This window comes from Arvicola amphibius, chromosome 1 (assembly GCF_903992535.2).
Source record: "Arvicola amphibius chromosome 1, mArvAmp1.2, whole genome shotgun sequence".
In the NCBI taxonomy this organism is placed as follows: Eukaryota; Metazoa; Chordata; class Mammalia; order Rodentia; family Cricetidae; genus Arvicola; species Arvicola amphibius.
The window spans coordinates 26,497,664-26,525,199 of NC_052047.1; the positions used below are offsets into that span (position 1 = coordinate 26,497,664).

Genomic DNA, 27,536 nt, shown 5'->3' on the forward strand with positions numbered 1-27,536 from the left:
AAGTATGTAAAAAAATTATATTTTAGAGGAGAAAAGTATGCATTAGGTCTACTTCATTATCAGTTCAGCAACTAGTTAATTAAGCAACATTTCAGGGCCACCTCCTGGTTCAGTGGGTAAGAGGAATACAAGCCTGGCCACCTAAGTTCACTGCCAGGAGCTCTTGTAAAGATGGAATGAGAAGCACATTCCATAGAGCTGTTCTGACCTCCACGTGTGCACAGTGACACATGCCCCACATGCCCTGTGTAGCATATATCCAAAACCAATCACCTAAATAATTAACATTTAATGAAACCCACTTAACTTGGATTGTGTTCAGTTTATTCATCTGACTCCGCTACAGTATGATATGTTAAATGTACTCTTCCTCCCCTCTCCACCTGTCTGGTCCTCTTCCATTCCTATATACGTGCGTGTTGTGGTTTGTTCTCCATCTTGGAATTCATGCTTTTCTAATTTTTGTGTTTTGTTGCTTCCCAGAATTGCACCCAACTCAGTGAAAAATTTCATATTCCTGCTCATACATAGGCCTTGGGCTGATCTTACAATCTTGTATTCATATTTTGGATTTTTGTACTTTGTTCTGCACTGCTTTCAGTTTTTCTCTATTCCGGTTTTTAGAAGCCTGATCACAATTTTTTATAATATGTTTTTATTCTCACTGCTCCCTCTAGTTGTTGTTATATGGTATTTTTCTGACAGTTGCCCTGGAGAGCCCAAACTTCTCGTTCAGTCCAGTGCTTCCTTCACTTGTTTGCTACCTTTGGGGTAAGAGTTGAATTAATAGGACCTTCCATTATCGATGTACAGATACCTGTATCCGCCAGAGAGAGAAGAACATATATGAATTGCATACCTCAGACAAGATGCATAAACAGGCACAGTTTTATTATTTTTTATTGTAATCTCCTCTCCCCTCACTTCTGATCTTCTAAGACTCATATGGACAAATATGACCTTGAATTCCATTTGGATGGACTTTATCTGCTGTTTTTAATAACTTATTTTATGTGGGTTGGTGTGAAGATTTCGTATGAGAGATCCCATGGATTTGGATACAGACAGGTATAAACTGCCATACAGGTGCTGGGAATTGTACCCAGGTCCTCTGCAAGAAGAGTCAGTGCTCTTAACCATTGAACCATTTCTCCAGCCTCAGACACAGTATTATTAAGTCACTTTCCACAGAGGGTGGGATAGTAAGTATGAACTAGGTAGCTTCAGGGAGGGATTGGTATTAATTTAAACATACCTGAAAGAAAAAAGAATGACAGTTTTCTTTTTATCTGCAGTGGTCTCTAGGATGGTGCTTGAGCTCAGGGTTGCCAGGAACCTTCCCCTCGGTTTGCCATCCTTCCCCTCTGTCATTATGTGGCAGGTTCATACCGCATCCAAATCATGGAAGAACTTCATAGTTCTAGCGCTGTCTCCTGAGCTGTGGGCATCCTTAACTATCCTGTATTCATACATGAGCTTTTTCTACTTTGCTCGACACTGCTGCCAGTCTGTGTCTACTTGTAGTGATTGCAGCCTTCGGCAATGTAAACAAATACTCCTTTATTTCTCAGGATCCAAAACGTTGTTTTCGTATGTTTCTTTCTCCCCAGACACTTAGGAAAGCTTTAGTCTCCTCCTCAGTCCAGTGCTTTCCAACTCCACACTCCATGTTGAAAGTGACCTGGAAATGATTTACTATTTCTAGCTAACATTTTGTTTCCTAGGAAACTAGGGGCCTGGTTGTCAATCAGTGCCTGAGAGCTTGAAAGGATGTAGTTTTAACTGGTTCAAGCTGCCCAAGGGAGTAACTTGAGCATCTGCCAAATAAGCTGGCTTGTTGGTTAAAGAACTCTGGACCTAAATGATTGCTAATCTTACTGGTTTGGGCTTTAGGGGAAATTTACCTTTGGGGCAAAGGAAATAAATGCAAACGACTTTTGAAGTATTTCTTTTCTTATAAACTTTTGGCTTTATTTAAAGTGGTTTTTTTAATTACTTGGAAATGGTTGGCAGTGACTTTGGGGATTTTTTAAAGGTTTATAGTTAATATTAATAACTCTACATTTAAAAAGCATTACATTTTGTGCTGAAGTGATAGCTTATTGGGTGAGGACACATGTATTGCATGGGAAGGACCCGGGTTTGTTCCCACATCCACATGGCAGGTCACAAATGTATGCAGCTTCCTTTCCAGGGGATCTGGCACCACCCTCTTCTGGCCTCTGTAGGAGCACCAGGCACCCACATGGTGCACATACATACATGCAGGCAAAACATCCATACACAGAAGATAAAAAGAAATTGAATTACATTTTCATTGAATTCTGTACCTCATGCTAACTTAAAGAATATAGTTTCATGTATGTGACTGTACACACCTTTAATCCAGCATTTACTCTGAGTTTAAGGCCATCCTGATATACATAGCAAGTTCTAGAAGAGGCAGGACTACATAAATGGGGGTGGAGTTTGTAGAGAAAGTTTTCAAAGCGTGAAAAGGAAAAGACAAAAGCTTAAATTATGTATGCTAATTAGTATCTCAAGTCCCTACACACTGAAGGTGTGCTCACAAGCACCTGCAGTCCCCGCACACTGGTGGTATGCTCCTGTGTGCCCACAAAGCACCTGCCGTCCCCGTAGCTGGAGGTGTGCTGATGCCTGCTGGTGAGCACCTGCAGTCCCGTGAAGCTTGCTGATTTGACAGATGATCCGTTCCTTGGTTCACAGGGGTCAAGAGAGCGCTGGCATTGTGACCAGTGATGGAAGTTCAGTGCCCACATTCAAAGTGCATAAGGTAAGTGTGAGCCCTAAAAACTCATGATATTAGCGGGAACTGTTGCCAGCTGGTCATTAGTATCTGGGGTGGGGCTAGGCACAGGAGCGCACATCTTTAATGCCAGGACTCGGGAGGTGGAAGGAGGTGGATTTCTGAGTTTGAGACTAGTTTGTTGTGCATAGTGAGTAAGTTTCAGGCCAGACTGGGCTACATAATAGACCGTGTTTTCTAGGTAAACAAGTCAGTAAATAAATAAAGTGTGGAGATATGGATAAATTTGCAACTACAAGCAGTTGTAGCAGTCTACTAGAAGACATTTAGATCAGCAAACTAGAAGATTCTTGGGTCAGTCTACTGCCAGCTTTGTATCCTCACATCTGTCCAGTGAGGGTGTGTGTCTCCCCCAGTGATGTCTCGTTAGACCAGCGCTCAAGCCATGGGGTCCGTCAGTTTCAATCCTTTCTTCCCAGACAGGGTTTCTCTGTACCTGTCGAGTCTGTCCTGGCACTCGCTCTAGACCAGGCTCACCTCTAACTTCTGCCTGTCTCTGCCTCCTGAGTGCTAGGATTAAAGGCGTGTGCCACCATTGCCCAGCTTAGTTAGTGTCATAAAATGGAAATGTCTCGATGCTGTGGCAGTCCTGAAAACTAAATTGCTAAGTTGTAAATGAATTTAATGTGAAAACCTGGAGTCCAATTTAAACAGTGAATCCATTAGATTTGTGGCACACAGAAGAATGTGAAACGCTTGTCTGTTTTGGATTGCCCATGCCTAGTCTTGTCATTAGCAATACCAGTTTCTGGTTTTTCCTAACATCCGCTTTTACGTTAACTTCTCAAGGGAATGGGTCTTGTAAATGACGTTTTTACTGAAGATAATTTGAAGAAATTATATGTCTCAAATCTTGGAATTGGTCATACGAGGTACGCCACGACGGGAAAGTGTGAGCTGGAGAGTTGCCAGCCATTCGTTGTTGAAACTCTGCATGGGAAAATAGCTGTGGCCCATAACGGTGAACTGGTAAATGCAGCTCGGTTAAGGAAAAAGGTGAGTGGGTTCTTTACTGGCTCCTTGGCTGTTATGATAGTCAATGAAAACACCGACCATCTAGATCTAGGGCGTCTTCTAATTATTGCCACTTGTTACCTCCTTTCAAGAAACCATTGCATCAGAATTGCCCGGCACGCTTGCTCTGACTCCAGAGTCTTGTGCTCCCCAGGCGACTGGAGGCAGTGCCGCTTTAGTGCTGTGCTTTAGACCATTGATTTATGGGGCTGTCAGCGGCATGAGGAATTGCTGTCAAGATCCGCTTATTGCTTTGTCCTCTGTTCAAAGTTTGTGTGAAAGGAAAACTAAGCATTGTTCCCTGCGACCAGACTCAGCACCGCATATTGCTATGACCAAACATGGAATTTCTTAAACCAGCCTGTTGGTGCCTGTCGTTCAATCCCCTCTGGTCCCATATGTTAGAGCTCATTCTCATGAGGTTAAAGCCCAGTTCATATGCCCACTCCAAGTCTAGGCCCTGAGCACTTAGGTTCTATAGGCTGTAAACTGAGATCCCACATCTCCTCCTTGGTTCCACTTGGTAAGGGAGTGACTTGTGGAACTCAGAAAAATTCTTAATTTATGCATATTAATTTATTTGAAGACATTCTGAAGGATGCAGAAAGGATAAAGAGGCGGGTTTGCAGCTTTTGTGGGAGGAGGCATGGGGCTTTGGTGCCCCTGAATACCACTCTCCAGGCACCAATCAGAAGCTCCATGGACCCAGTCTTTTAGTCCTGTAGCTTGGCCTTTGGCATTCAACTTGACCTTCAAGGACTGTTCCTCCCTAGAAGTCTGGTCTAAGACTGAATGTAGCCCTCTGGTCACGTCATTGGTTTCCATGGTAGCTGCCCTGTATCCTGAAGCTGTCAAGGAACATCTAACCACTAGACATATTATTATTATATTATTATACAAATTTCTTTAGTGGCTGGGCAGTTTGGGGATCTTTGCCAGGAAAGATTAGGCTGAAAGTGATGTGTGTTTGGCTTTTTTGTCTCTCTGTGTCTCTCAAGTGTAGATAAAGATATTTGGAGTAGAAAGTAAAAAAACTGTCTATTCTGATCATGTGTAGTGTTCTTTTTTTTTTTTTTGGTTTTTTCGAGACAGGGTTTCTCTGTGGCTTTGGAGCCTGTCCTGGAACTAGCTCTTGTAGACCAGGCTGGTCTCGAACTCACAGAGATCCGCCTGCCTCTGCCTCCCAAGTGCTGGGATTAAAGGCGTGCGCCACCACCGCCCGGCATGTGTAGTGTTCTTCTTCATTGATCCCTAAATAATCTGCAGTAGTTTACATTGTGATGGTTACTGTAAGAGTAGAAAGGGGATTTTAAGTAGATTTTGTTTGTTTGTTTGCCGTTCTGGGGTTGGATCCAAGACGTTACGTGAGCTAGGCAAGCACCGAGTCACTGAGCCCACATCAGTGTTTATAAGGGACTGAAGCATTTGCGGAGGTTGGTTTGCAGGCGTCTAGAGGTATCCCTCATTTCTTACTCTTTTCTCGTGACCGAGTCGTACTGTTGCCCAGGACCAGCTAACCTGAAACTCCTCTTGTCTCCATCTTCAAAGTGCTAGGATTACGGGCATTTCTGCTGTCTGAACAATCTCAGGAAAATGCAAAAAGAAAGTGGACTATAGACTCAGAAATCTTTATCTGAAATGCTTAGGTGGGGGGTTTTTCAGATTCTGTAGTGTTCACACCTTATGTACTGCAACCAAGTCAACCTGAAGCTTATATGTCACGGTACAAATTTAACATGTTGGCTAAATATAATTCTGTGTGCTTTTTGTTGGTTGGTTGGTTTGTTAAGCTGAGCTCTGCTCTGTTCACGGAGAAGTCATGAAGATGCAAAGTATCAACAGTTCTGAACCCACGGGGTCAGTGTTACCACCCTGGGCTTTATGTGCCAGTGGCCCAGCTTCTAGTGTTACAGCCCTGAGCTCAGGGTGTTGGGTAGGCAGAGCTGGTGACTTCCGGCAGTCTTGGAAAACTTCCAGCAGTTGGTTCTAACTGGTTCTCCACAGCTCTGCTGCCTCTCACCTTCTCTGTGCTTCCCTCTGTCCTTTTTGTTTTGTGGATATGCGTGTGATTCTGAGCGTATGTGTCCTCCCACATACATGATGGCATATCTGGAAACCAGAAGAGTGCATCAGATCCCTGGGTGCTGGAGTTCTAGGTGATTTTTGAACTGCCATGTGTATGCTGGGAGTCAAATCTGTGTCCTCTCAACCGCTGAGCCATCTCTCCAGCCCTTTCCACAGGTCTCTATAAATCTCTGAAGTCTTTGGTAGCCTGTGGTCCTGACGACCCCCTTGAACTCTTTAGCCTTCTTCTAGCTGTTGCTGTGTGTCCCTGGGATGAGGAACCCCAAGGGACTACCTGTTCCTCACACAGCCCACTCAGCCTACTGGACCCACAACGAAAGGCCCTAAATAAGCAGCAGAATTAATCAAATTGGTGACTTTGCTGCAGCCGAGGCGCAGTGGGCATGAAGTGTCCCAGGCAGACGCCCGGAGGCTGAGAGGAGCCTAGCTTACATTTGTGGACTAGCTGACCTGATGTAGAAAGTTCCTGCTCTGGGGGCTGTGGACAGCTGCAGGGGGGTCTGGAATATCTGGATGGCTGCGAGGTGCAGGCTGCAGGCTGGATTGTATGAAGGTTCTCTGAAGCTGTCAGGGCCATAGTAACTTTTGATGGTTTTTGGCAATTGGCGAGCACCCCTTTCCCCCTCCCCGTCTGAAATAAGTCTCTGTGGAGTCCACTGTTGGCCTGGTTCTCCCTGAAGTTATCCTGACCCATTTATTTGGCAACTCTCAGGATTACCCTGAAAATGGTCACAGCTGAAGCTGTGGCTGTCACCTTTTCCAGGAAACATCAGGCACTGCATATCAGGTGGCCCAGCAGTGTTCCTCCCAGCCCTGCCATGATCTAGGGCCTCGGAGATCACAGTAGCAGCTCTGTATCCGGTGTCTCTGCTTCTGCTTCTGCTGTAGTCAGGCAGATACAGGGTGGCTCTCGGGTAACTGCTGCACTGGCCAGCCCAGGAAGTGACTGAGAGCTGTCAAGCACGGATGAGTGTCCAGTCCTGACAGTTTTTTCCTTTATCTATAGAAATAGATAATGGAAGTGGTTACAGTGAAGTTCCTGTTCCTAGTGTACCGGGCGGCAGGCAGCTCAGTGGGGGCTGGGGACTCGTGACCTGTTTGCCCTTTGGAGGAGCCTTTGGAGCATTCTGATGTTTTGAATGAGGAAATACTCTCTATATTTTTGAAACTTAAGAAGCCATGTGAGGAAAATGAGTACAAACTTGAAAAAGATAAATTTGAGACAAGCATAAATTGGAAATGACCACAGGAAACTAGATTCCCGTGGTCGGGGCAGAGTTCTTGCTCAGGCAGCCTGTCCACGGCACTTGTTGGGGACCTTTGTCTTTTAATGGTGTCCAGTTTCTGTGTGTACATGGTCATTGCTGACTACGTGACACCTTTATATTCCTGGTAGCCCCTTTTGATCTATTTGTTTCATTCAGTTATTGCTCTCTGCTTCCTCCAGTTCATTAGATCTAGTAACCTTCCTTTGGTAACTTCAGGACCAGGTGGTGGTTAGTATTAGCACGTATGCTGTTCACATACATGCATATACACACATACATGCACATTTTGTTTAGAATTTTTTGAGCTGATGTTTCACATATGGTAAGTAGTTACAGAAATTGAATGATAGTGAATTGGTGGTTTCAAATACCTAGAGCCAGACTTCGTTATTACCCATGCATGGCCTGTCTGTTTTCTATTGTAGTGTTAGGTAGCTCCTGCCGCTGCTCTGCTGTGCCCTCTTGGTGAGCAGTTGCATTTGTAGTGACTATAACATAAATTTCTATCCACAGATTGAAAAAAATGAAAATGAGTATTGTTAAAAATTTAGGCAATTCCAAAACTCTCAATATGAAGTAAATAACCAAAGTTGACTGCTTAGAAATAGTCATCACCAAGAATTCAATTCTAAAGAATAAACACCTCACTTTTTCCAGACCTTGCCCCTTAGCCAGGTATTAGACCTAACTTTACACATTTAGCTGTCTACTGAAATGCTGTTTAGTGTACACCTAATTACCTAATTGTTTGTGGAACAGCTTCCGGGTTAGTCCTGTGCAGAACTTCACGATGATAAAGTGCTCTCACCAGGTGTTTATCAGCTATCGCCTCCACTTCGTCCTTTGAAATGTTGATCCCTGTCTGTGCCCGTGCTCAGAAGTGTAAGTGTGCATATGACAGCAGCGCACTCAGTTTGAGAGTCACTGCTGCAGTTTGCTGCTCTCCAGGAGGGAGCGTGCCCTCTTCATCGGGGTTATGGAGGGTAGAAAAGGCGGCCTGCAGTTCAAGCCCTTTGCTGTTGTACTTACACGCACACTCAGTTTTGCTTTGTGTCCTTTCTGCCTGGCTTTGGAGACTTCCCATTGCTCTCAGCAGTTGTCCCCTGTCACAAATATGCACTGGAAGTAAGTGGGGTGTAGGGGTGTCACTTCGTATCTGTAGGATTCCTCGTTTCTATTACTGTGTGATGTTAGACAGTAGTGGTCTAACTATGTGCCTTTTCTCTCCCATAGCTTCTGCGCCATGGCATTGGGCTTTCCACGTCCTCAGATAGTGAAATGATTACCCAGTTACTCGCTTATACTCCTCCCCAGGAACGAGACGATACCCCAGACTGGGTAGCAAGGTAACTGTATAACTAACTGACACTTGAAGCTCTGGCTATGAGAGCTTAACTTGTACAGTGTGATAACAGCCAGAGTGATTCATTCAGTTACTTGTGATTCCAGAATTAAGAACTTAATGAAGGAAGCGCCCACTGCATACTCTCTGCTCATAATGCACAGGGATGTCATTTATGCAGTGCGTGATCCATATGGAAATCGTCCTCTCTGCATTGGTCGTCTTATTCCAGCTTCTGATATGAATAGCAAAGGTAATAGGCTTCAGTAGGAATTCGATATTAATAATCTTTTCAAAATCATTGTTTCTATTGGCAAGATTTCTCCTTTCTCCCTTTTTCTTTTATGAGCTCCCAAAATCTGTGGTTACCTGAAGCTTATGGAAAGGAAGCAAGCAAGGAAAGAAAACACAGTATCTTTACTTCCTTTATGTTTTAAGTTTATGTGAGTGTGTACATACATTATATGTAGGTGTGTGCGCCTCTGCTATTACTGGAAGTCGAGATCTGGTGTCGTCCTCTATCAGTCTCGACCTGTTCCTGTGAAGCAGGGTCCCTCTCTCTCTCTGCACTTGGAGGTTGCTTGCAGCCTGCCTTAGCTGGAGTTACAGGGATGTGCAGGATGCCAGGCTTATTATGTGGGTGCTGGGATGGGAACTCTGGTCCTCATGATTTCACAGCAAGCTTTTCAGCCCTAGCTATTGATGTTTTTTAAAGATGTGTGCATGGGGTGGAGGCATACACACGTATAAATGAATGCAGGAGTGCTTGCCTGTGCCTGTGTTAAGAGAGGCCAGAGCTCAACTTCCATTATCGTCTTCCCTTGCTTTCTGCTTTACTTTTTGAGACAGGATCTCACTGAAACCTGAGCTCACCGTTTTCAGCGAGGGTGGCTGGCAGTGAGTTCTCTGGGTCTCTCCCAGAGGTGGGGTTTCCTGTGACTACTGGCATGCTCAGCTTTAAGGAGTCACTGGGATCCAAATTAAGCCCCTCGTGTTCGCATAGAAACACTTCCCTCACAGAGCCACCTCGCTGGCTCGCTCCTTGTTAAGTTTTAAAGTGAATTTCCCAGGCAGTGTCTGACTCCTCAGTGCATTTAATACTCTATTCCTATTTTTTCTGAATTGCCAGTTCATATTTTTGCCTAACTAACCTTTTTATTTCTGCAGTGATTTTTCTTTGTGACGTACCATCTATGTTATTCGAAGCATATCATAATGCTAGAAGTAATCTTGGATTATTTATTATCTTATACTGGAACCAGCTACTTTTATTGTGATGCTAATAATACCTTTTATATATTTGATGTTTATCTCTTCTCATGAAGTTATTTTACAGTTTTGTGTTTGAGTCCCCACAAATGACAGTGGCATGGGGGTGGGATCAGAGGACCTCATGCTCAAGCTTGGGATTCCTTTCTCCTCTCCCCCGTGATTCCGAGGGATTGATCTCCAGTTGTGAGATGTGAAAAAAATCACCCTTGATCGGTGAGCCGTCTCATTGGCCTGCAAACCTCTTTAAAAAATTTCCTTGTGGGGACTGGGGATGTAACTGATTAATACAGTGTTTGCCTGGGATGTGCAAGACTCTGTTTGGGCTTCTATCCCTGGGCACCATACAGAAAGCAAACAGAAAACAAAGACGTTCCTGTACCCAGTGACTGAGTTGATTGTCTCGTGCTTTATAGAGAAGAAATCTTCAGAGAGTGCAGGATGGGTGGTGTCTTCCGAGTCGGGCAACTTTCTCTCTATTGGCGCAAGGTAAGTTGTATACTCTTTCTTATTTCATATTGTTTTTACATCATGAGGACATTTTTCTGCCAAATTTGATAATACATGGTTGTAGTCTTGGCTTCCAAAAGCCTGAGGCACGTTGATTATAAGTGTAAGAAGAGCCTGAGTTCTACATATGGCCACCCTGTCTCTCATCCCACTCCCAAACAAATAAACAAAAAACACAGGAAACCAGGCTGGACCGGGGAAGGGGGAAAGGGAAAGAACAGAACTGGTTTATTCAGACATAGCGATGCACACCTTATACGTCCAGAACAGGCTAGTCGTGGTTTTGAACATGGAAAATCATTTGAACCTTGAACTCTGGAGTTCAGTACCAGCTTAGGCAAATATGTATCCAGAAAAAGTTAAAGAAGTGAAGAAATGTATGGCCAGGTGGTGGTGGCACATGCCTTTAAACCTGGCGCTGGGGAGGCAGAGGCTTGCTGATATCTTTGAGTTCAAGCAAAGCCTTGTTTGAGCAAGTTCCAGGACAGCCAAGGCTCTACAGGGAACCCTGTCTCGAAACACCTTCCCTTACACCGAAAGAAAAAGAGAAAATGAAATGAGTTTGGGAATTACCGTTTTTGAAGGGAGGTGATGGTATTATCTCCATGACCAGTGTCTGTGCTGTAAGACAGCACCTGTGAATAGTGTCCGTAGCAGTTGTCCTGACTTTAATGTCCCAGTGCCACTCTAAGGTTCTGAAAATACTGTCTTTCAAAATGCCACAAGTCTCCAACTAGATTTGATTTTTTTTTTTTAAGCATGCATTTGTTTATGTTTGCTTCCATGTCTCTCACTAACTCAGGCCACCCTGGAGTTGGTGGCAATTCTCTGCCTTCCTTGGGCTAGAACTACAGGTTGAGACACAATGCCCAGCTCAGACAATTTAGTTTGTTGATTTTATAATGACATTTATTTAGTTGTGTGGGTAGGGACACATTTGAGATCAGAAGATAATATGCAGGAGTCGTTTCTCTTCTCCTAGAGATCAAATCCAGGTCTTTAGACTTAGCGACAAGCACCTTTACCAAAACAGCTAAAGACTTACTTTCCAGGACTGGAGAGATGGCTCAGAGGTTAAGAGCACTGGTTGCTCTTCCAGGCATCCTGAGTTCAATTCCTAAAAACCACATGGTGCCTCACAACCACTTGAATGAGATCTGGTGCCTTCTTCTGGCCTGAAGGCAGAATGTTGTATATAAATAATAAATAAATCTAAAAAAAGAAAAGACTTATTTTCCAAAGTAGGGACTTGGGCTGGGAGAAGGCTCTGTTGGTAAAGTGCCTGCTGCCTGAGCTTAGATCCCACCACTCAAGGGAAAGTTGGTTGCAGTATAATCCCAGCACCTGAGGGGCAGGCCGGGGAGAGGTTTCTTGTTTGTTTGTTTTTCATTTCTTTATTTTCTGTGATGAAGGGTGTGGGTGCCACAGGGCACCTGTGCCGAGATCAGAGGACAAGTTGTGAGAGTCAGCTCTTTCCTTCTGCTGTGTGGGCTCCAGCAATCAAACTCAGGTCCTCAGACTTGGATCCAACTGTCCTTAACCATACTGAACAATTCACCACCTCTTTAGGTCATGCTCTTAAGAATAAAGTAAGCCAGGCGTGATGGTTGATGCCTTTTAATTCCAGCTCTCAGGAGGCAGAGGCAGCCCGATCTCTGAGTTCAAGGCCAGCCTGGTCTCTGAGAGCTAGCTCCAGGACAGTAAGGATTGACGGAGAAACCCTGTCTCCAAACAACAACAAAAAAATTAATCTTTACTCCTCTCAAAAAACACAGTTACTTCCAGAGTGAAGTGATATTATAGATTATATTGTATACACTGTCAAGATTTTTCAATGGGCACATGAATGAAAGTACTGACTGGCTCCTTTATTGATAAAATAATTTAAGTCCCTTATTTTTAACATTTTTTATTTTAAGAGTAGCAGGGTTATAGTCTTTTCTTTTGCCTTATAAAAATTAGCATATACTATCTCTGTGAGTTCGAGGCCAGCCTGGTCTACAAGAGCTAGTTCCAGGATAGGCTCCAAAGCCACAGAGAAACTCTTGTCTCGAAAAACCAAAAAAAAAAAAAAAAAAAAAAATTAGCATATACTCATTGTACAATATGATAGGTTTCACAGATATCTTTTGTTTGTTTGTTCTAAGATATTCCCATGAAGTCAAACCTGGAGAAATTGTAGAAATATCCAGGCATGGTGTCAGAACTCTTGATACGATTCCAAGGTCTGAAGGAGACCCAGTGGCTTTTTGTATCTTTGAATATGTTTATTTTGCAAGACCAGACAGTATATTTGAAGGTAAGTCATTTCTTTGCTTTATCTCTTAGTATGAATCTCATTTGTCTCATTGAAACATGACAGTTCTTGGTCAAAGGCTTGTTTGGCAGTTGGGAGCGTGTGGCTGAATGGAAGCTATGAATGTGTCACTGAGCTACAATCATAACTGCTCTTCCTTTCAGCTCCTAGATTCTGGTTTTCTTTTAGTTTAAAGGGTATAATTTTCAAATACCTTTTAAGGTGGAATTTTGTACATATCACACAATTGAATCTCTCAGTTTATATTTTTCTACTTTACTGTTTCTGTATTTTTGTTCAATCTATAAAATCCTTGCACCAGCTCTTTAGAAAGCAATATTGTTCTCAGTTAAGACAATCTGATTTCTCTTCCAAACATTCCAGGCCAGATGGTTTATACAGTAAGGTACCGCTGTGGCCAGCAGCTGGCTATTGAAGCGCCTGTGGAGGCAGACTTGGTTAGCACGGTTCCAGAGTCGGCTACACCTGCAGCTCTTGGGTATGCAGCAAAGGTATTGACTTTTAATTATTCAGTCAGTTGGTCTTCTCTCTGAAATACATATAGACTAGAAAGGGATAGTTCACCAACTTACTTTAAGAAGGAAATATTGGGTACTACTTTTCATTCCTGTTCAAGAATTTTTAGCCATTTCTTTCAACAAAATGTGGGCTGAGAGATTGGGTGGCTGACCACGTGAGTTTGCTTCCTAAGATCCCTGCGGTGGAAGGACAGAACTGACCCAAGTACCTTGACTTACATGCCCGGGGATGCACACGTGCACACACAAGTAGTAGTTTCTAATCACTTAAAGGTTAGATATTGGCATTCATTTTTAATTTTGAGCAGCATACAGAGTAATGAGTTTCACTGTGACAATTTCATACGCTTGTCATTTTACCCTGTTCTTCATCATCCCTTTCCCACGGCCCGTCCTCTGTCACTTTGCAGTCTCTGGCTTGTCCACAGCAGTTCTCCTTTGTGCTTTGCTGTCACGTGTCTTCCGTTCCCTCTGTTTTCCTTTCCCTTGTGGCCTGTTTGTCTCTCCTGGTCCCCTTTCTTTCTTCATCGCTACGTCTCTGTCTCTGTCTCTCTCTTTCACACACACACACACACACACACACACACACACACACACCAGTCAGTGCACATTATATTCAGCTTCGTCTAACTTCTTATTGGTGGTGTGCCCATCTTTTTCTCGGCATTTTAAACTGTGTTATAATGCCTTTGTGGGTTTTCATAGTGTTTCTTCCTTTCTTTTTGGATGGAATCTTCTTTCTCTGATTCTGACTCTTCTTCTTAGCATTATCCAGAGGTCTGGCATCTTACTGACAGTCTCTGGCCTCACTCATGGTTTGAAAAGATAGGAACTGCTTGTGGTCGTATAGGCCTGCAATCCCAGGACTGGAGCAGCTGAGGCAGGAACACTGCTGTGAGTTGGATCTAGCCTGGGCAGCATACATAGTGAGACCATCTCCAGGATGGCATCAGGAATATGTACAGAATTTAGTGGTGTAGTTGAGCATCCTTACTTAGCTTCTAAGTGAAGTCATGAGTGTGTGTTAGAGCGATGGGTACCGTGAGGATTGGATGAATGCTCCTGTCCCTGAAAGGCAACTTCTCAGCCCAATGTTGCTACTAACAGCACGTTTATTTCCCCCCTGCCAGAGTGGACTGCCATATGTGGAGGTGCTGTGTAAAAACCGATATGTAGGAAGAACCTTCATCCAGCCAAACATGAGGTTAAGACAACTTGGTGTTGCAAAAAAATTTGGCGTGTTGACTGACAACTTTAAAGGCAAGAGAGTTGTCCTCGTAGATGATTCGATTGTGAGAGGCAATACCATCTCACCCATCATAAGATTGCTCAAAGAATCCGGGGCAAAGGAGGTGAGTAATGTTAAAACAGGCCTTGTGGCACCAAAATCAACCAAATGATGTTGGCATCCAAGTTTTGGTATCCAATGAATAGTTGAGTGGGATTTAACTCTGCTTATCAGATGGCAATATGGAGAGCATGGATTAGCTACTCTTAGACTATACGAAGTTTAATCTTACTAGATTAAAGCTACACATATAAGAAACATCACTTTTTTTAACAAAGTTTTTTAAATGTAACAAAAATAGAACAAACAAAATCAAGAGTATTTGCTGTATTCTCTATTTGAAGATACAGAACCAATTCCTAATAGAAACGAATTTAACCCGAATTAGGTTAGAGTCACTTCATCTTCTGTTACATGGAACTTTCAAAGGGTTGCTGAGCATGTGTCTGTTTTGCTGTTTTAATGCTTGGATTCATGGTACAGGAGATCTTGTTTTCATGTACTTTACTTTTGTGGATTTTATATATTGCAGTTTTTACAAATTGAAACTTATTGAAATTGTTTGAATCATCATAAACTATGCCTTTTCAAACTGATGCCAAACTTAATCAAGAAGCTTGTTTGCTCCCACCAACCAATCCTCTTGTTCTCTTTCCTTGGCCTCACTACTTCCTAAAACACAGTATTGAAACTGGCCAGTAAATAAATTTCAGTTGCCTTGAAGTGTTTGTGTGCAAGGCTGAAAAACTTCTTGCTTTCCTAGTGTTTTAGCTTAATGAGAAAGGCATGCTGGGATAGTCTGCCTTATGCTAATTAGTTCTAAACCACCAAGGAGAAATTCATGACCATATATAAATAAGAAGAAAAACTGCTGAGAGAGAGTTTAGTGATCCAGACAGAAGACCTTGTCCACCGCATTCATGGTCTTTCATCTCTGCTTGTTCTTGAGACAGGGTTTCTCTGTGTAGCTCTGCCTGTCTTGGAACTTACTGTGTAGATTGACCAGGCTGGCCTCAAACTTAAAGAGAACTGGCTCCTCTGCTCCCTGAGTGCTGGGATTAAAGGCATGCGCAACCACCTCCCAGTCATCTTGGCCTTTTCAGATAGAGCAAAATCATGCCTAGCTGTGCTGCATCAAAGAGAGCAGACAGTGTAGCTGGTGACTTAGCTGTTCAGAAGTCCTAAGGCCTCATGTTACAGTAAGTATACTCTACCTGCGTGGTGCTAGAGCACAGCCTGGATGACAGTGGATGTGTTTACTGTGTGGTTTGCTGAGTGTGGAAAGTTTGCCCTTCACGAGACATTCTCTGCAACATGAATGACCACTGCTCCTTGACATCACACATCGTCACCCGCATACTCTACTGCAGTATGGGTCATTCCTATTGTTTTAATGCTATTAGTGTCTGCTTTGGAGCCTACAGACCAAAGAATAATTTTAATTTCTGGCCATTTTTATTTAAGAAAACATATACTAGCCATCTCGGTGGCACGCACTTATCCCAGCATTCAGGAGACAACGCTCTTCTGGTCTTGAAAGGTAATTCCAGGCCTCAGGTATAGAGTGTGACCCTGACCCAAAATCAACAGGGAACAAAAAAAGGAGAGAATGAGATCTTATAAGGATATCCCTGTCATGAATAATGTATTGATGGTGGTTCTGAGAAAAATTAATTGAAAGCCTTCAGCATTTTTGAATATCTGGTGGCCCAGCTAGTAACAGCATTTTCTGTTGCTTACTGACCTTTCGATGCCTAGGACTTACACAATGGATTGAGGACGCTCATTCCCATGAGTTGTCTGACCTTCTCATGGGCAACAAGGCACAGGTTTGCATAAGTTTGTACATACATATCAGTAAATAAATAAATGTAATTTAAGAGGTTTCAGTATTTTATATGCTATTAAGTAAGATCATTTGTGAGGTTGGGTGTGTAGGTGCATTTTTTAAATCCTAGTACTAGATGGCAAGCCAGGTTTATCTCTTTGTGTTAAAGCCCAGCGTGGTCTACATAGAAAGTTCCAGGGCAGCCAAGGGTACAGAGTAAGATACTGTCTTAAAAACATTTGTTATCTGGTCATGACGGTACACATCTTTAATCCAGCATGTTGTGGGTAGACGCAGGAGGATCAAGAAGAGGTCAAGGCCACAGCTGCAGCTGCTGAGAATAAATACTAACTCAAAAGAAAACAAAAAAGCCCAAACATTTTTCACAGTATAATATTTTTAAATTAATGTTATATGTTATTCCTTTGGTCTCCTATGTCTTAGTTCAGGTTTCTATTGCTGCAGTGAAACCCAGGACTGGAAAGCAAGTTTGGAGAGGGAAGGGTTTGACTTGTACTTCCAAGTTGATCACTGAAGAAAGTGAGGGCTGATGCCCTCTTCTGGCCACTCAGCGTGAAGCACTCACATGGTGCTCAGACATGCAGGCAAAAACTCGCACATAAAAGAAAAATGAATATATCTAATAATTTATCTAATCTAAAAATTTACCTATTCAGTGAAATGATTTCTATGGTTTACCTTGTTGCTAATGTTGTTAATTGACTGTTCAGTAAGACAGTCTTATAAGTATGGCGTATGCATAATTAATATACTGTGAGTACATGATTTCTTTCTAAGGTGCACATTCGAGTCGCTTCCCCACCAATAAAATATCCTTGCTTCATGGGAATAAATATACCCACCAAAGAAGAGCTGATAGCTAATAAACCAGAATTTGATCATCTTGCAGAATACCTCGGTAGGTATTAAAATTCTGTAGATTCTAATTGTTGGTTTGTTTGTTTTAAATTTTAAGTGTACATTTGCGTACAACAGCAATAAGAAGCTGATTTCAAGATAAATCTGAGTGCTGGGATGTGGCTCAGCATTGTAGTTCTGGCACCACAAGTTTTGGGGACCATAGTTGAGTTCACAGTTGCTGGGTAGGTATGGGTGCCTTTGTGATTGCAGAGTTCAGCATGTGGAGACCGTATGCCCAGAGTAAGCTGATTAGCTAGACGAATGGAATCAGTGACTCTGAGACCCTTAACTGTAAATGGAGCCTTTCTGTCCTGTCATTTTCCGTTCTGTCCATCCCCCATGTCTCCTGCCATAGTCCTCCTGCAGCCTCTTTTAAAATAACCACTCTGAGGCTTAATTTTTATTTTTTTTCGAGACAGGGTTTCTCTGCAGCTTTTTTAGAGCCTGTCCTGGAACTAGCTCTTGTAGACCAGGCTGGCCTTGGACTCACAGAGATCCGCCTGCCTCTGCCTCCCGAGTGCTGGAATTAAAGGTGTGCGTCACCACCGCCCGGCTTTCTGAGGCTTAATATTAATTACAAACTGCAACATTCACTCAGGCTTATTAACTAGCTCTTACAACTAAATTAACTGTTTCGTTAATTTGTGTATCGCCATGTGGCCCAAGGCTTACTGGTGGTTTTTTTGGCATATAGTCCTTATGTGGGTGTATGTTGTCTCCCTGACTCTGCCCTTCTTCTTCCTGTATGTGCTTGTATTTCCTGCCTGGCTATATTCTGCCTGACTATTGGCCAGTCATCTTCTTTATTAACCAATGGTAATTAAACATTCACAGCATACTGAAAGACATCCCATATCAATTAACCTTGGGCCTCTATAGACACACGTCCACACATGTGCATGCACACATGCACATTGAGAGAAATGTCATTCACAATAGCAACAAAACTTACGTCTTTTAGAAATAATTAAAACAACGATTTCAGATTCTGCTGTGTGGTGTGGCCCATGCCTTTAATTCCAACACTGGAAGCAGCTGGATCTCTCTGAATTCAAGGCCATGGCTATAGACATTTCTTTAAAAAAAAATCACTACAGATAACTCAAAGCAAAACAGTAGCAAAACAGTTTACTTTTATACATACATATACGAAGTTGTGTGTAGTGATTTTTCCTTCAAAAATATTTTCATGGCCGGGCGGCGGTGGCGCACGCCTTTAATCCCAGCACTCGGGAGGCAGAGGCAGGAGGATCTCTGTGAGTTCGAGACCAGCCTGGTCTACAAGAGCTAGTTCCAGGACAGGCTCCAAAAGCTACAGAGAAACCCTGTCTCGAAAAACCAAAATAAAAAAAAAATAAAATAAAAAAACAAAAATATTTTCATATACTATATATCTTGGTTTTTACCTTTTCTCAGTTTGGATATTATGTACTCAGAAAAAAATATGTGAACTACATCGTTAATATCTAGAAATGGAAATCTAAAATTCATGCTCACGTGGAGATACTGCCTGTTACAGAAACTCCTGTGAGGGTCTCCCTCATTGTCGCGTCCTTTCCAGAATTCCATTGTTGTGAACTCTTGCTTTGCCGCTATTGTTTCTACTTATACAGTGTAGGTTAGCTTTTCCAGATCTACACAATAGTAGATGGGCGGTACAGTGAGCTTAACCATGCTCTTTGCCAATTTTAGTTTTACTATGGTTTCTTTGTATGTATGTATATATTGGGATTTGTCTGTACATGTACATATGTATATTTGCTGAGGCATAGAAATCAATGTGAAACCCTGAATTAGAAAAGTTATTTTTATTATATGTTAAGTAGACATTGAACACTATTCTAAAAAGTAAAAGTGCTAGGGTGTTTTTTTATATTAGAGATTATATAATATGTAATTAGATGTAGGTCAAAGCAAGATCAGAAGAGAAATGACTAACACACACACAATCAGAACCCTCCCCCAGGCCCTCCTCCCTTCCCCCTCCCCCCCCAGAGAATTAAATCCAGGGACTCCTGCTTCTAAAGAAGTATTTTATCCGAGGCCTCATTCTCAGGTCTTTCCCTCTCCTTTTAAAGGTTGGAATTGTCCTGGGTGACTTGACTAGAGATCATCTTGCCTCTGCTTCCCAGAAACTGGGATTACAGGTTAGAAGTCATGGCGTGCAGCTTCCTTTTCAGGAAAGCCGAAGGAGAACTTTGCATGCTAATGTAAAGGATGCTTTCTGTAGCCGCGCTGTGGTGGAGTGTGTTTTCCTCCCTAGAGCAAAAGCTCGTGACGTTTCCCTTTCCTCCTGCAGGAGCAAACAGTGTTATGTATCTGTCGGTGGAAGGACTGGTTTCATCTGTGCAACAAGACATCAAGTTCAAGAAGCAGAAAGTGAAAAGCCATGATATTACGATTCAGGAAAATGGCAATGGTCTGGAATGTTCTGAGAAGACGGGACACTGTACAGCCTGCCTCACTGGGCAGTACCCTGTGGACCTGGAGTGGTAGCTGCCTGGATGGAGTTCCTTAAGACTGAACTCGATTAAGAAGTGGTTTCTATACTATCTGTTACTCAGTTGGTACAAAAGAGAAACCACCTGCTGTGTGTGTATACCTTTATAAGCTCTGAGAATTCCTGAGGTTACTAAATTGCTGTAATTGAATCATGATGCTTCCATGTAATACAACATGTACGGATTTTTTTAATACAAGGATTAACTTTTCACCTAGGAGAAGGCAGGAGGTGAATGGTATTTCCCAGGCCCATGCTTGAAGGGTTTGCAAGAGGTTAGATTAGGGATGTGGAATATACACAGGACAAGGGGCTTTATAATGTTCATGAAAAATCTGAATTCCTTGTGCCTCATAGAGATCTAATCTGTAGTCTAATCAGTAGGTGTGGCCGCCCCCTCCTGAGCACACACATTTGTGGTTCTGAGGACTAATGGACAACTCAAAACAAACAAATAAAAACTACTTGGGAAGCTGAGGCAGAGGATTCTTGGGTTCAAGGACAATCTGGATTTTCTGCCTGAAGATAAAAAGTGTCTTCCTGTGCCTCGGAGCCCCCATTTATTTAATGCATCTAATAAACAGTAGGAATGTGGATACGTGTCATACGTAAGTGTTTAGAGGTATCATTTTCCCCTTATGTTTTAATAGCGCATGATCGTTAGGTTTTGCTAAATAAGTTTTCACTTTCATTAGGATGGAGGGAAGTGTTCAGATTTGCAGACCTCTGTCATCTCTTTGGGATACAGAATGATTGAAAAATGTATCTGAGGCCTTCTTTTTCCTACACTTGGACTCGAAGATGTGATCGATAATATTTAGTACCTTAGGATACAAGCCTAGCAAATAACTTAGTACATTGGAAGTAGAAAACAAAAATTTGAATTCCAAGCAAACCTTTGTCTTTAATTTGATTACATTTGACTATCTGAATTGAGTGCTTGATAGTTTACAGTCATGCATTCTGTATACATACAGACATAGGATTGAAATTGAGCAAATAGAAACATACTAGGGGCCGATTTTGTTTAATGGCTATGACAGCTACTGTTAGGGAATTTTTTACCTATACACAAGTGTTAGTCAGCTCATAATCATGTCTTTTCTGCTTTGTTTTGTTAGGTCTAGTGAGATTTTAGTTTCAATTTTTTTATGATGCAGATTTAGAAGATTGTGGTGATTTACTTACTAACTCATGTTTGTATAAGAGTTTTCACGTGCAAAAATAATTTTTTCTATATTGCCAAAATTTCTGTATATTTTCCCAACCCATTTAGAAACATAGTATTTATTAATAACTGAAATTATTAGTCTGCATTTGGTATATAGTCTTGTGTGTTACAGATTAGCAGGGCAAGATAAAATGTTAGTACTTTAAGGTCATGTGCTTTGGTGTCTGAAGTGCTCTTGTGACAGCTGCAGGCAGGTTGACATTGTATAGCCCTAGGGCCGTTTCGTGGGTGGAGCCTTGTGTATTAAATTCATTACTCATGGTGGACTGGAGGGTAAGCCTTTAGGTCAGTTTTAAAATGGCCTTATTTAAATTCGATATTTTAAAAAGAAACTCAGGGAAAGTATTAAAACCAAAATCTCTAATTTGACTTTGTGTTTCTATAGTTTTTATTTTGTTTTATTGGGATACTTTTATAGAGGGAAATGATGTGGTCATTTGATAATTGTACAACTTTCTTAATTATTTCTTCATTGTAACCTTTTATTTCACAAGTTTCTGAATATGAATTAAATTAACATTTTTTTTACCAGTTTCAAGCCTTCTTTTATCTGCTTTAAATGTATATAACTAGAGTACAATATGCTGAAAAAAATGAAAAATGTTTGAACACAGTTAACGTCAGAAACTAATGTAAGCCTTTTTTTACCTTTATGTGACCTTTTTTGGTGACAAATATATGTAATAAGTATGGTGACGTGTGCTTTTCAAAAATAGTGGTCATCGGTACATTATGGTAAACACCATGAAGACGGCAGCCTCGATCATACCTGGCACCAGCTAGTGAGATCTCATTTCTCTGATTCAGGCATTTTAATAAGTAGCCCATCTCTTATGAGCTGTGCAAACTCATGCCAAGTAGGAGGGCAGTAAAGTAACTTGAGAAGAGAATGCTGAATCAGCATGATGCAGAAAGGCTTCTTTGGAAACACTGGAGCCATGGTTGGGTGTTCAGAGTTTTCAAAGATCTTCAAAAATGCAAACAAAGGAAATAAAAGTGGATCTCCCCCCTACCCCATACCCCAGACAATGGAGTCCTATGCAGTGTTAAAAAGAAACAAGCTGCCTGCTGTGGTGGTGCTCACCTTTAATCCGAGTACTCAGCAGGCAGCAGCAGGCAGTCTCAGTGAGTTCAAGGCCAGCCTGGTCTAGGGAGTGAGTTCAATGATGGTCAATACTGTTACACTGAGAAACCCTTTCTCGAAAAACCGTAGGGGGGGGGGGGGGAGAGAACCAAGCTGTGAAGTAACATAAGATTTAATGCATAATAACATGTAAAGGACTGTGGAAGTGTCACACGCTGATTTCAACTGGCTGGTTGTCTAGGGAGACAAAAACAGACAAACACAACAGTAGTATCAAGTTTCAGGGAGGGAAGGGAGAGTAGAGACAGCACTATTTACAGCACTAATTACAGTCTCACATGTAATTCCCTTAAAGACTCCATCTGTCTGGTTATTTACATCCTATTGCTTGTTTCCCTGGAGACTCCAGTACTGTGGCTCATTTTCTCGAAAAAGCATGTCTTCCTTCTTTTTTTCAGTCACACCTCGCTGCCTTTTGAGCAGTGGACAGTAAATCCCATAATGCAGTTGTGGTGCATGCTTTGGGATAGGGTCAGCGATTGTGCTATACATTGTATTACTAAATTGCCACGTTCTGTTTAAACCCACTGAGAAAGTTTTGGAACCCAAGCATCTTTGTCCGTTTTTTTTGGTACAATGTCTCAATAGAAGGAAGGTCCCAGGTAGACTGAATCTCAAGGGATCTGCCTCCTCTGCTTTGGAATAGATTAAAGATGTGTACCCACTATGTCTGGTTTTTTTGGTGTGTGTGTGTATGTGTGTGTGTGTGTGTGTGTGTGTATGTGTGTGTGTGTTGTATGCATGTAAGTGTAGATGACCAGAGAGGCCTCAGACTACCTGGACCTGGAGTCAGAGGTGATTCTGAGTTGCCCAGCATGAGTGCTAATGTGTGCTGGCAACAGAACTTGGGTCCTCTGGAAGATCAAGTTCTATTATTAACTGCCGATTCATCTCTCCAGTTCATTTGCATGAGTGTGCGCACAAATGAAGACCAGAAGACAATCTGTGGGAATCATTTCCATTGTGTGGGCCAAACTCAAAGTCCTTAGGCTGCCTGTGAGCGCCCTTGTCATTGAGCCACCTTGCTGCCTCCCTAAGCATGTTTGTCTTGAAAGTGTCTTCCAGGATTGTTTGTGGAGGGTCAGGCTGGGTGCCAGCCCTGCACAGGGAGAAAGGAGTTAAACAGCGTAAGGGTGAAAATACTGTGTCCTTGAGAGTGGGTGTGTTAATGAGGCTGTGTCCCTGAACACAGCAGAGGGTGAACCACTCCCCAAACTAAAGCCCCAGGCTAATCCAATTTAAAAAAAAAAATGCCTCTATTGGACCACCTTATTGGATATCTTACCAACCAGGTGGTGCCCAGACCATCTTAGTCCATCAGGAGCTTCCCATCCCTCTGATCTGATGGTCTCAGTTCATCTGCTGCCTGCTGTTTTAGTCTTGCTTGTGATATATTTAATTTACTCAATTGAAACCAAAAGCTTGGCTGTCGTTGCTCATTATCTGTAAAGGCAAAGCAATTTTCCAGGTTGTTTGGGAAAATGAATTTTTGGAGGAAGCAATGCTGTTCACTTCCGAGGTAATTGGGAAATGGGAAGCAGTGAAATGACCAGAATATGAACAGGAAAATGCAGATGACTTTTGATCCTCTGCTGCCATTGAGACAGTACTTACTATTTGATCCGAGGAATTAAACTCAAACTGTGTGTCTGTTATGGTTATATGAACTGCATATCAGCCAGGTGGTGGTAGGGCACACCTTTAATCCCAGCACCTGGGAAGCAGAGGCAGGCAGATCTCTTTGAGTTCAAGGCCAGCCTGGTCTACAAGAGCTAGTTCAGGACATCTAGGGCTGTTACACACAGAGAAACAACACCACCACTAATCCCCACCCGGCAAGAAAAGGTTGCATCTCACAATAGGGAAGGGACTCATTATCAGTTTTCTCACAGCTGGTGTGTCTGTTTCAGAGTAGTGGACTAGAGGTTCCTGAGTGGAAGGGGGCAGTGCTAGGTCAGGCAGAGTGTCATTTTTGCACTGGTTTAAACTTTGACAAAACCCCCAGGGGTGAGAGAGGTCGTCTCGGAGAGCTATATGTACACAGTGGGTTGTGTTAGAGGAGATTCCGTCACTATTTTTTTTATGATAAGTATGCTTTTTTTTTGCCTTAAGAGGATCACCCAATATGAAATTCATCACCCCAAACAATTCTGGAAAATTACCTGGAAAAAGAAAGAATCAGGGCTCCGCAATCTTTTTTTGTTTTTGTTTTTGTTTTGTTTTGTTTTGTTTTTGTTTGTTTGTTTTTCGAGACAGGGTTTCTCTGTAGCTTTGGAGCCTGTCCTGGAACTAGCTCTTGTAGACCAGGCTGGTCTCGAACTCACAGAGATCCGCCTGCCTCTGCCTCCCGAGTGCTGGGATTAAAGGCCTGCGCCACTGTCGCCCAGCAGGGCTCCGCAGTCTTGACATACCTGGCAAGAAAGTACAGGGACACTCAGCCTATGACAGATGGCCCTCACAAAAATAATGCTGGGTGAATTCTCAAAAATTGGAAAAAAAACCAAAACACTAAAAGAAATAAATACCTCCTGAATTATGAGTTAGGCGTTAAGAAAGATTTGTAATTTTTAGGGGCTTAGAGGCATCCCTGAAGTTTATGTTTCAACTGTCCATCAAAGCCTTGGCGAGAGAAGGCTTTCTCATCTCACAATCCAGGCAAACAAGTGTGGAAACATTAGGGCTTGTTAAGTGGAGAAGTCTTCCCCCATCTCATTGCTAGAGACATTGTAAACAGTGGGAACATGAAGCATGGGGGTAGGGAGTAGTGTCCTGCTATGAGATCAGGCTAGAGAGACAATTGTCCCAGAGTTTGGGCTCACTAGCCAGCAGATTCTCCCTGCCAACTTTCCCAGCATAAGGAGACAAAACATTAGAGAAGGACAGGAGCTTCACAGCCTAGACCTTGACAGTGCCAGGAATGTGCCTGCCATCCTTGATAACTAGCTCGAGCTAAACCTGGTACATGGTAGAAATCACTTCTGTCTAGATAACTATATAGGCCACGTGCCTATTAAGACTTATGATTCACAAAAATCCCAGGCCTTCCTGTGGTTAGGAGCATGGTCTGTTGGTAAGTTCAGTAAACTGCATTCTGTTCAGTTCTGAGTCTGTTTCAGTATCATGTGCCTCATCCCGGAAACAGGATGGATGATCGTGGATCATTAGACACTCCAGAAAAAGTCTCTAACATGCAATAGCGTAAAACTAGTAGGAGGAAAAGAAGCACCTGGAAAGAAAAGGAAATGGAAAGAGGGGAAAACAAATTGAAGATAGGTAAGAACCCCAGAGGCATACAGATTCCGGGAAACGAGGCCATGGATAAACACCAAGATTGTTTCTTCGTTTAGAATAAAGGCCTGGTGGGCTTTTATCACTTCTGGCTGCCCTGCCCCCTCTTTTTTTTTTCTTAAGTGCTTTATCTACATGTATGCCTTTATTCCAGAAGAGGATGTCAGATTGCACTATAGATGGTTGTGAGCCACCACCTTGCAGTTGCTGGGAATTGAACTCAGGACCTCTGGAAGAGCAGCCAGTGCTCTTAACTACTGAGTCATGTCTCTAGCTCCCCACCAACTCTTTTTTATCTGTTTAAGTTGGCCAACCAAAAATAAGGGGAGAGGGACCCACCCTGTACTACTAAAGCATTCAAATTTGGTGGGGGGCGGAGAATAGGTGAGAGAGACTCAATTTTGGTTATCACAATGTCTTCTCCACTTATGGAGAGTCTGTCCTTGTGTATGAGGGAGTGTGTATATACCTGACCTTTTAATAAAACTTGTTTGCTGTGAGTGATTTATTTCCTACCCTTTAAATTCCTTAATCCGTGGGGAAAAACAACCCTTCACAAGAACCATGGATGATAACACTTGAAATAATAGAGAAATGGCTGGGCCTGATATGGGCCTATAATTCCAGCACTTGGGAAGGCAGGAGGTTCTTGAACTTCTGGGTCAATATGGGCTATATTGTGATACGGTATCTCAAAAGACAAAACAAAAAACAAAAGTCAGGCATTTGAAGGATGAGGGGTTAAAGGTTGTTAGCAAGTTAAGAGTTTCTTAAAGCCATGCAAATGGAAAGGCTTTAATAAAATGCATTCAAAACCTGAATCAATACAAAGTATCCTTTTAGAAGTATATACTTAAATCCCTCGCTGGAAAACTTGAAAGCCTCTGGGAATAAGAACTTTGAATCTGCCTGAGAAATCGGGCCAGGCAGTTCTGATGTCTGAACAGAGGCTGGAACACCTGAGCATCTACGTGAAGAAGAGAGGCTAAGAGGTAAGGTTCACTGAGTGTTGTGCCCAGAGCATGCCCTCTCCCCCCCAGAGGGAGACCACCAGAAAGCAGAGTGGACCGTACTGCAAAATGCAAGGTTAACTCTTATTGCAAGCACCAGCAAGTACAGGCAATTACTGGATGGCCAGGAACTTCCTCTTCACTACCTGAAACAACAAGGTAGAGAGAGAAGTTAAAAATTTCTTTGTGGGGTTAGGTTTTCAAAGGTGCAGTCTACAAAGAGGCTTTTTGAAGTGGCTTTTGGCAAGGGTGCAAGGCTTTCTGCCCCCTCCTATCCTGATCAGTCAGCTTTCTCCTTGCTTTAATTGTCATCACCAGGTGGCTGGCTGGCTAAGTGACCTTCTCCTTGGAATCTCCTGGGTGGGAGGGGGGAAAGGAAAGCGCTGCTAATCTGTGTTTCTAATTTTAAAACATTTTGCTAGGAAACTCTTGTCCCTTTGAAAATAAGGGGTGAGGGCTCTCGTGAGGGTCTCTCACTGAGCAGTTAAAAGATGGTGTAATTTCTATAGATCTGTATATCTATATATCTGTATATCTGTAGAGCACAAAGACAGGTGTGCTGGTCACTCTGTCAGCCGGACACAAGCTAGAGTCATGTGGAAAGAGGGACTCTCAGTTGAGACAATGTTTCCTCCATGTTGGGAGGGTCCAGCCCACTGTGGTCCACTGGGCCAGGGTTAAGAAAATAGCCTGGGGGCTGGAGAGACGTCCAATGGTTAAGAGCACTAACTGCTCTTCCAGAGGACCCAGGTTTAATTCTCTACACTCACAGGGTGACTCACAATTGTCTGTAACTCCAGTTGTTGTTGTTGTTGTTATTATTATTATTATTGGTTTTTTTCGAGACATGGTTTCTCTGTGTAACAGCTCTAGCTGTCTTGTAGAGCAGGCTGGCCTCAAACTCAGAGATCTACCTACCTCTGCCTTCCAAGTGATGGGATCAAAGGCGTGCGCCACCACTACCCAGGCCTTAACACCAGTTCTTGATCTGACAACACAAACCTCTTCTGGCCTCAGGCAACAGGAATGCACGTGGTTCACAAACAGGCAAAACACCCATACACATGAGATAATAAAATAATTGAGATACAAAGAAAGAAAAGAAAGGCTCAGGTGGTGGTGGCACACACCTTTAATCCCCAGCACTAGGGAGGCAGAGGCAGGTGGATCTCTGAG

General features: G+C 42.7%; 1 protein-coding gene across 1 annotated transcript in view; it reads left to right on the forward strand.

Moving 5' to 3' along the window:
* LOC119814219 (amidophosphoribosyltransferase) overlaps window positions 1-19,780 on the forward strand; it is a 32,210-nt gene extending 12,430 nt beyond the window's left edge. Inside the window, exons 2-11 of the mRNA XM_038329708.1 lie at window positions 2,728-2,794; window positions 3,617-3,823; window positions 8,428-8,540; window positions 8,644-8,789; window positions 10,222-10,294; window positions 12,463-12,614; window positions 12,996-13,123; window positions 14,281-14,502; window positions 17,065-17,185; window positions 19,487-19,780. Of these exons, the coding sequence (XP_038185636.1) occupies window positions 2,728-2,794; window positions 3,617-3,823; window positions 8,428-8,540; window positions 8,644-8,789; window positions 10,222-10,294; window positions 12,463-12,614; window positions 12,996-13,123; window positions 14,281-14,502; window positions 17,065-17,185; window positions 19,487-19,683 (1,426 nt within the window). The 3' untranslated portion in view covers window positions 19,684-19,780. The remainder of the gene's footprint in view (window positions 1-2,727; window positions 2,795-3,616; window positions 3,824-8,427; window positions 8,541-8,643; window positions 8,790-10,221; window positions 10,295-12,462; window positions 12,615-12,995; window positions 13,124-14,280; window positions 14,503-17,064; window positions 17,186-19,486) is intronic.
* The last annotated feature ends 7,756 nt before the right edge of the window (window positions 19,781-27,536 follow it).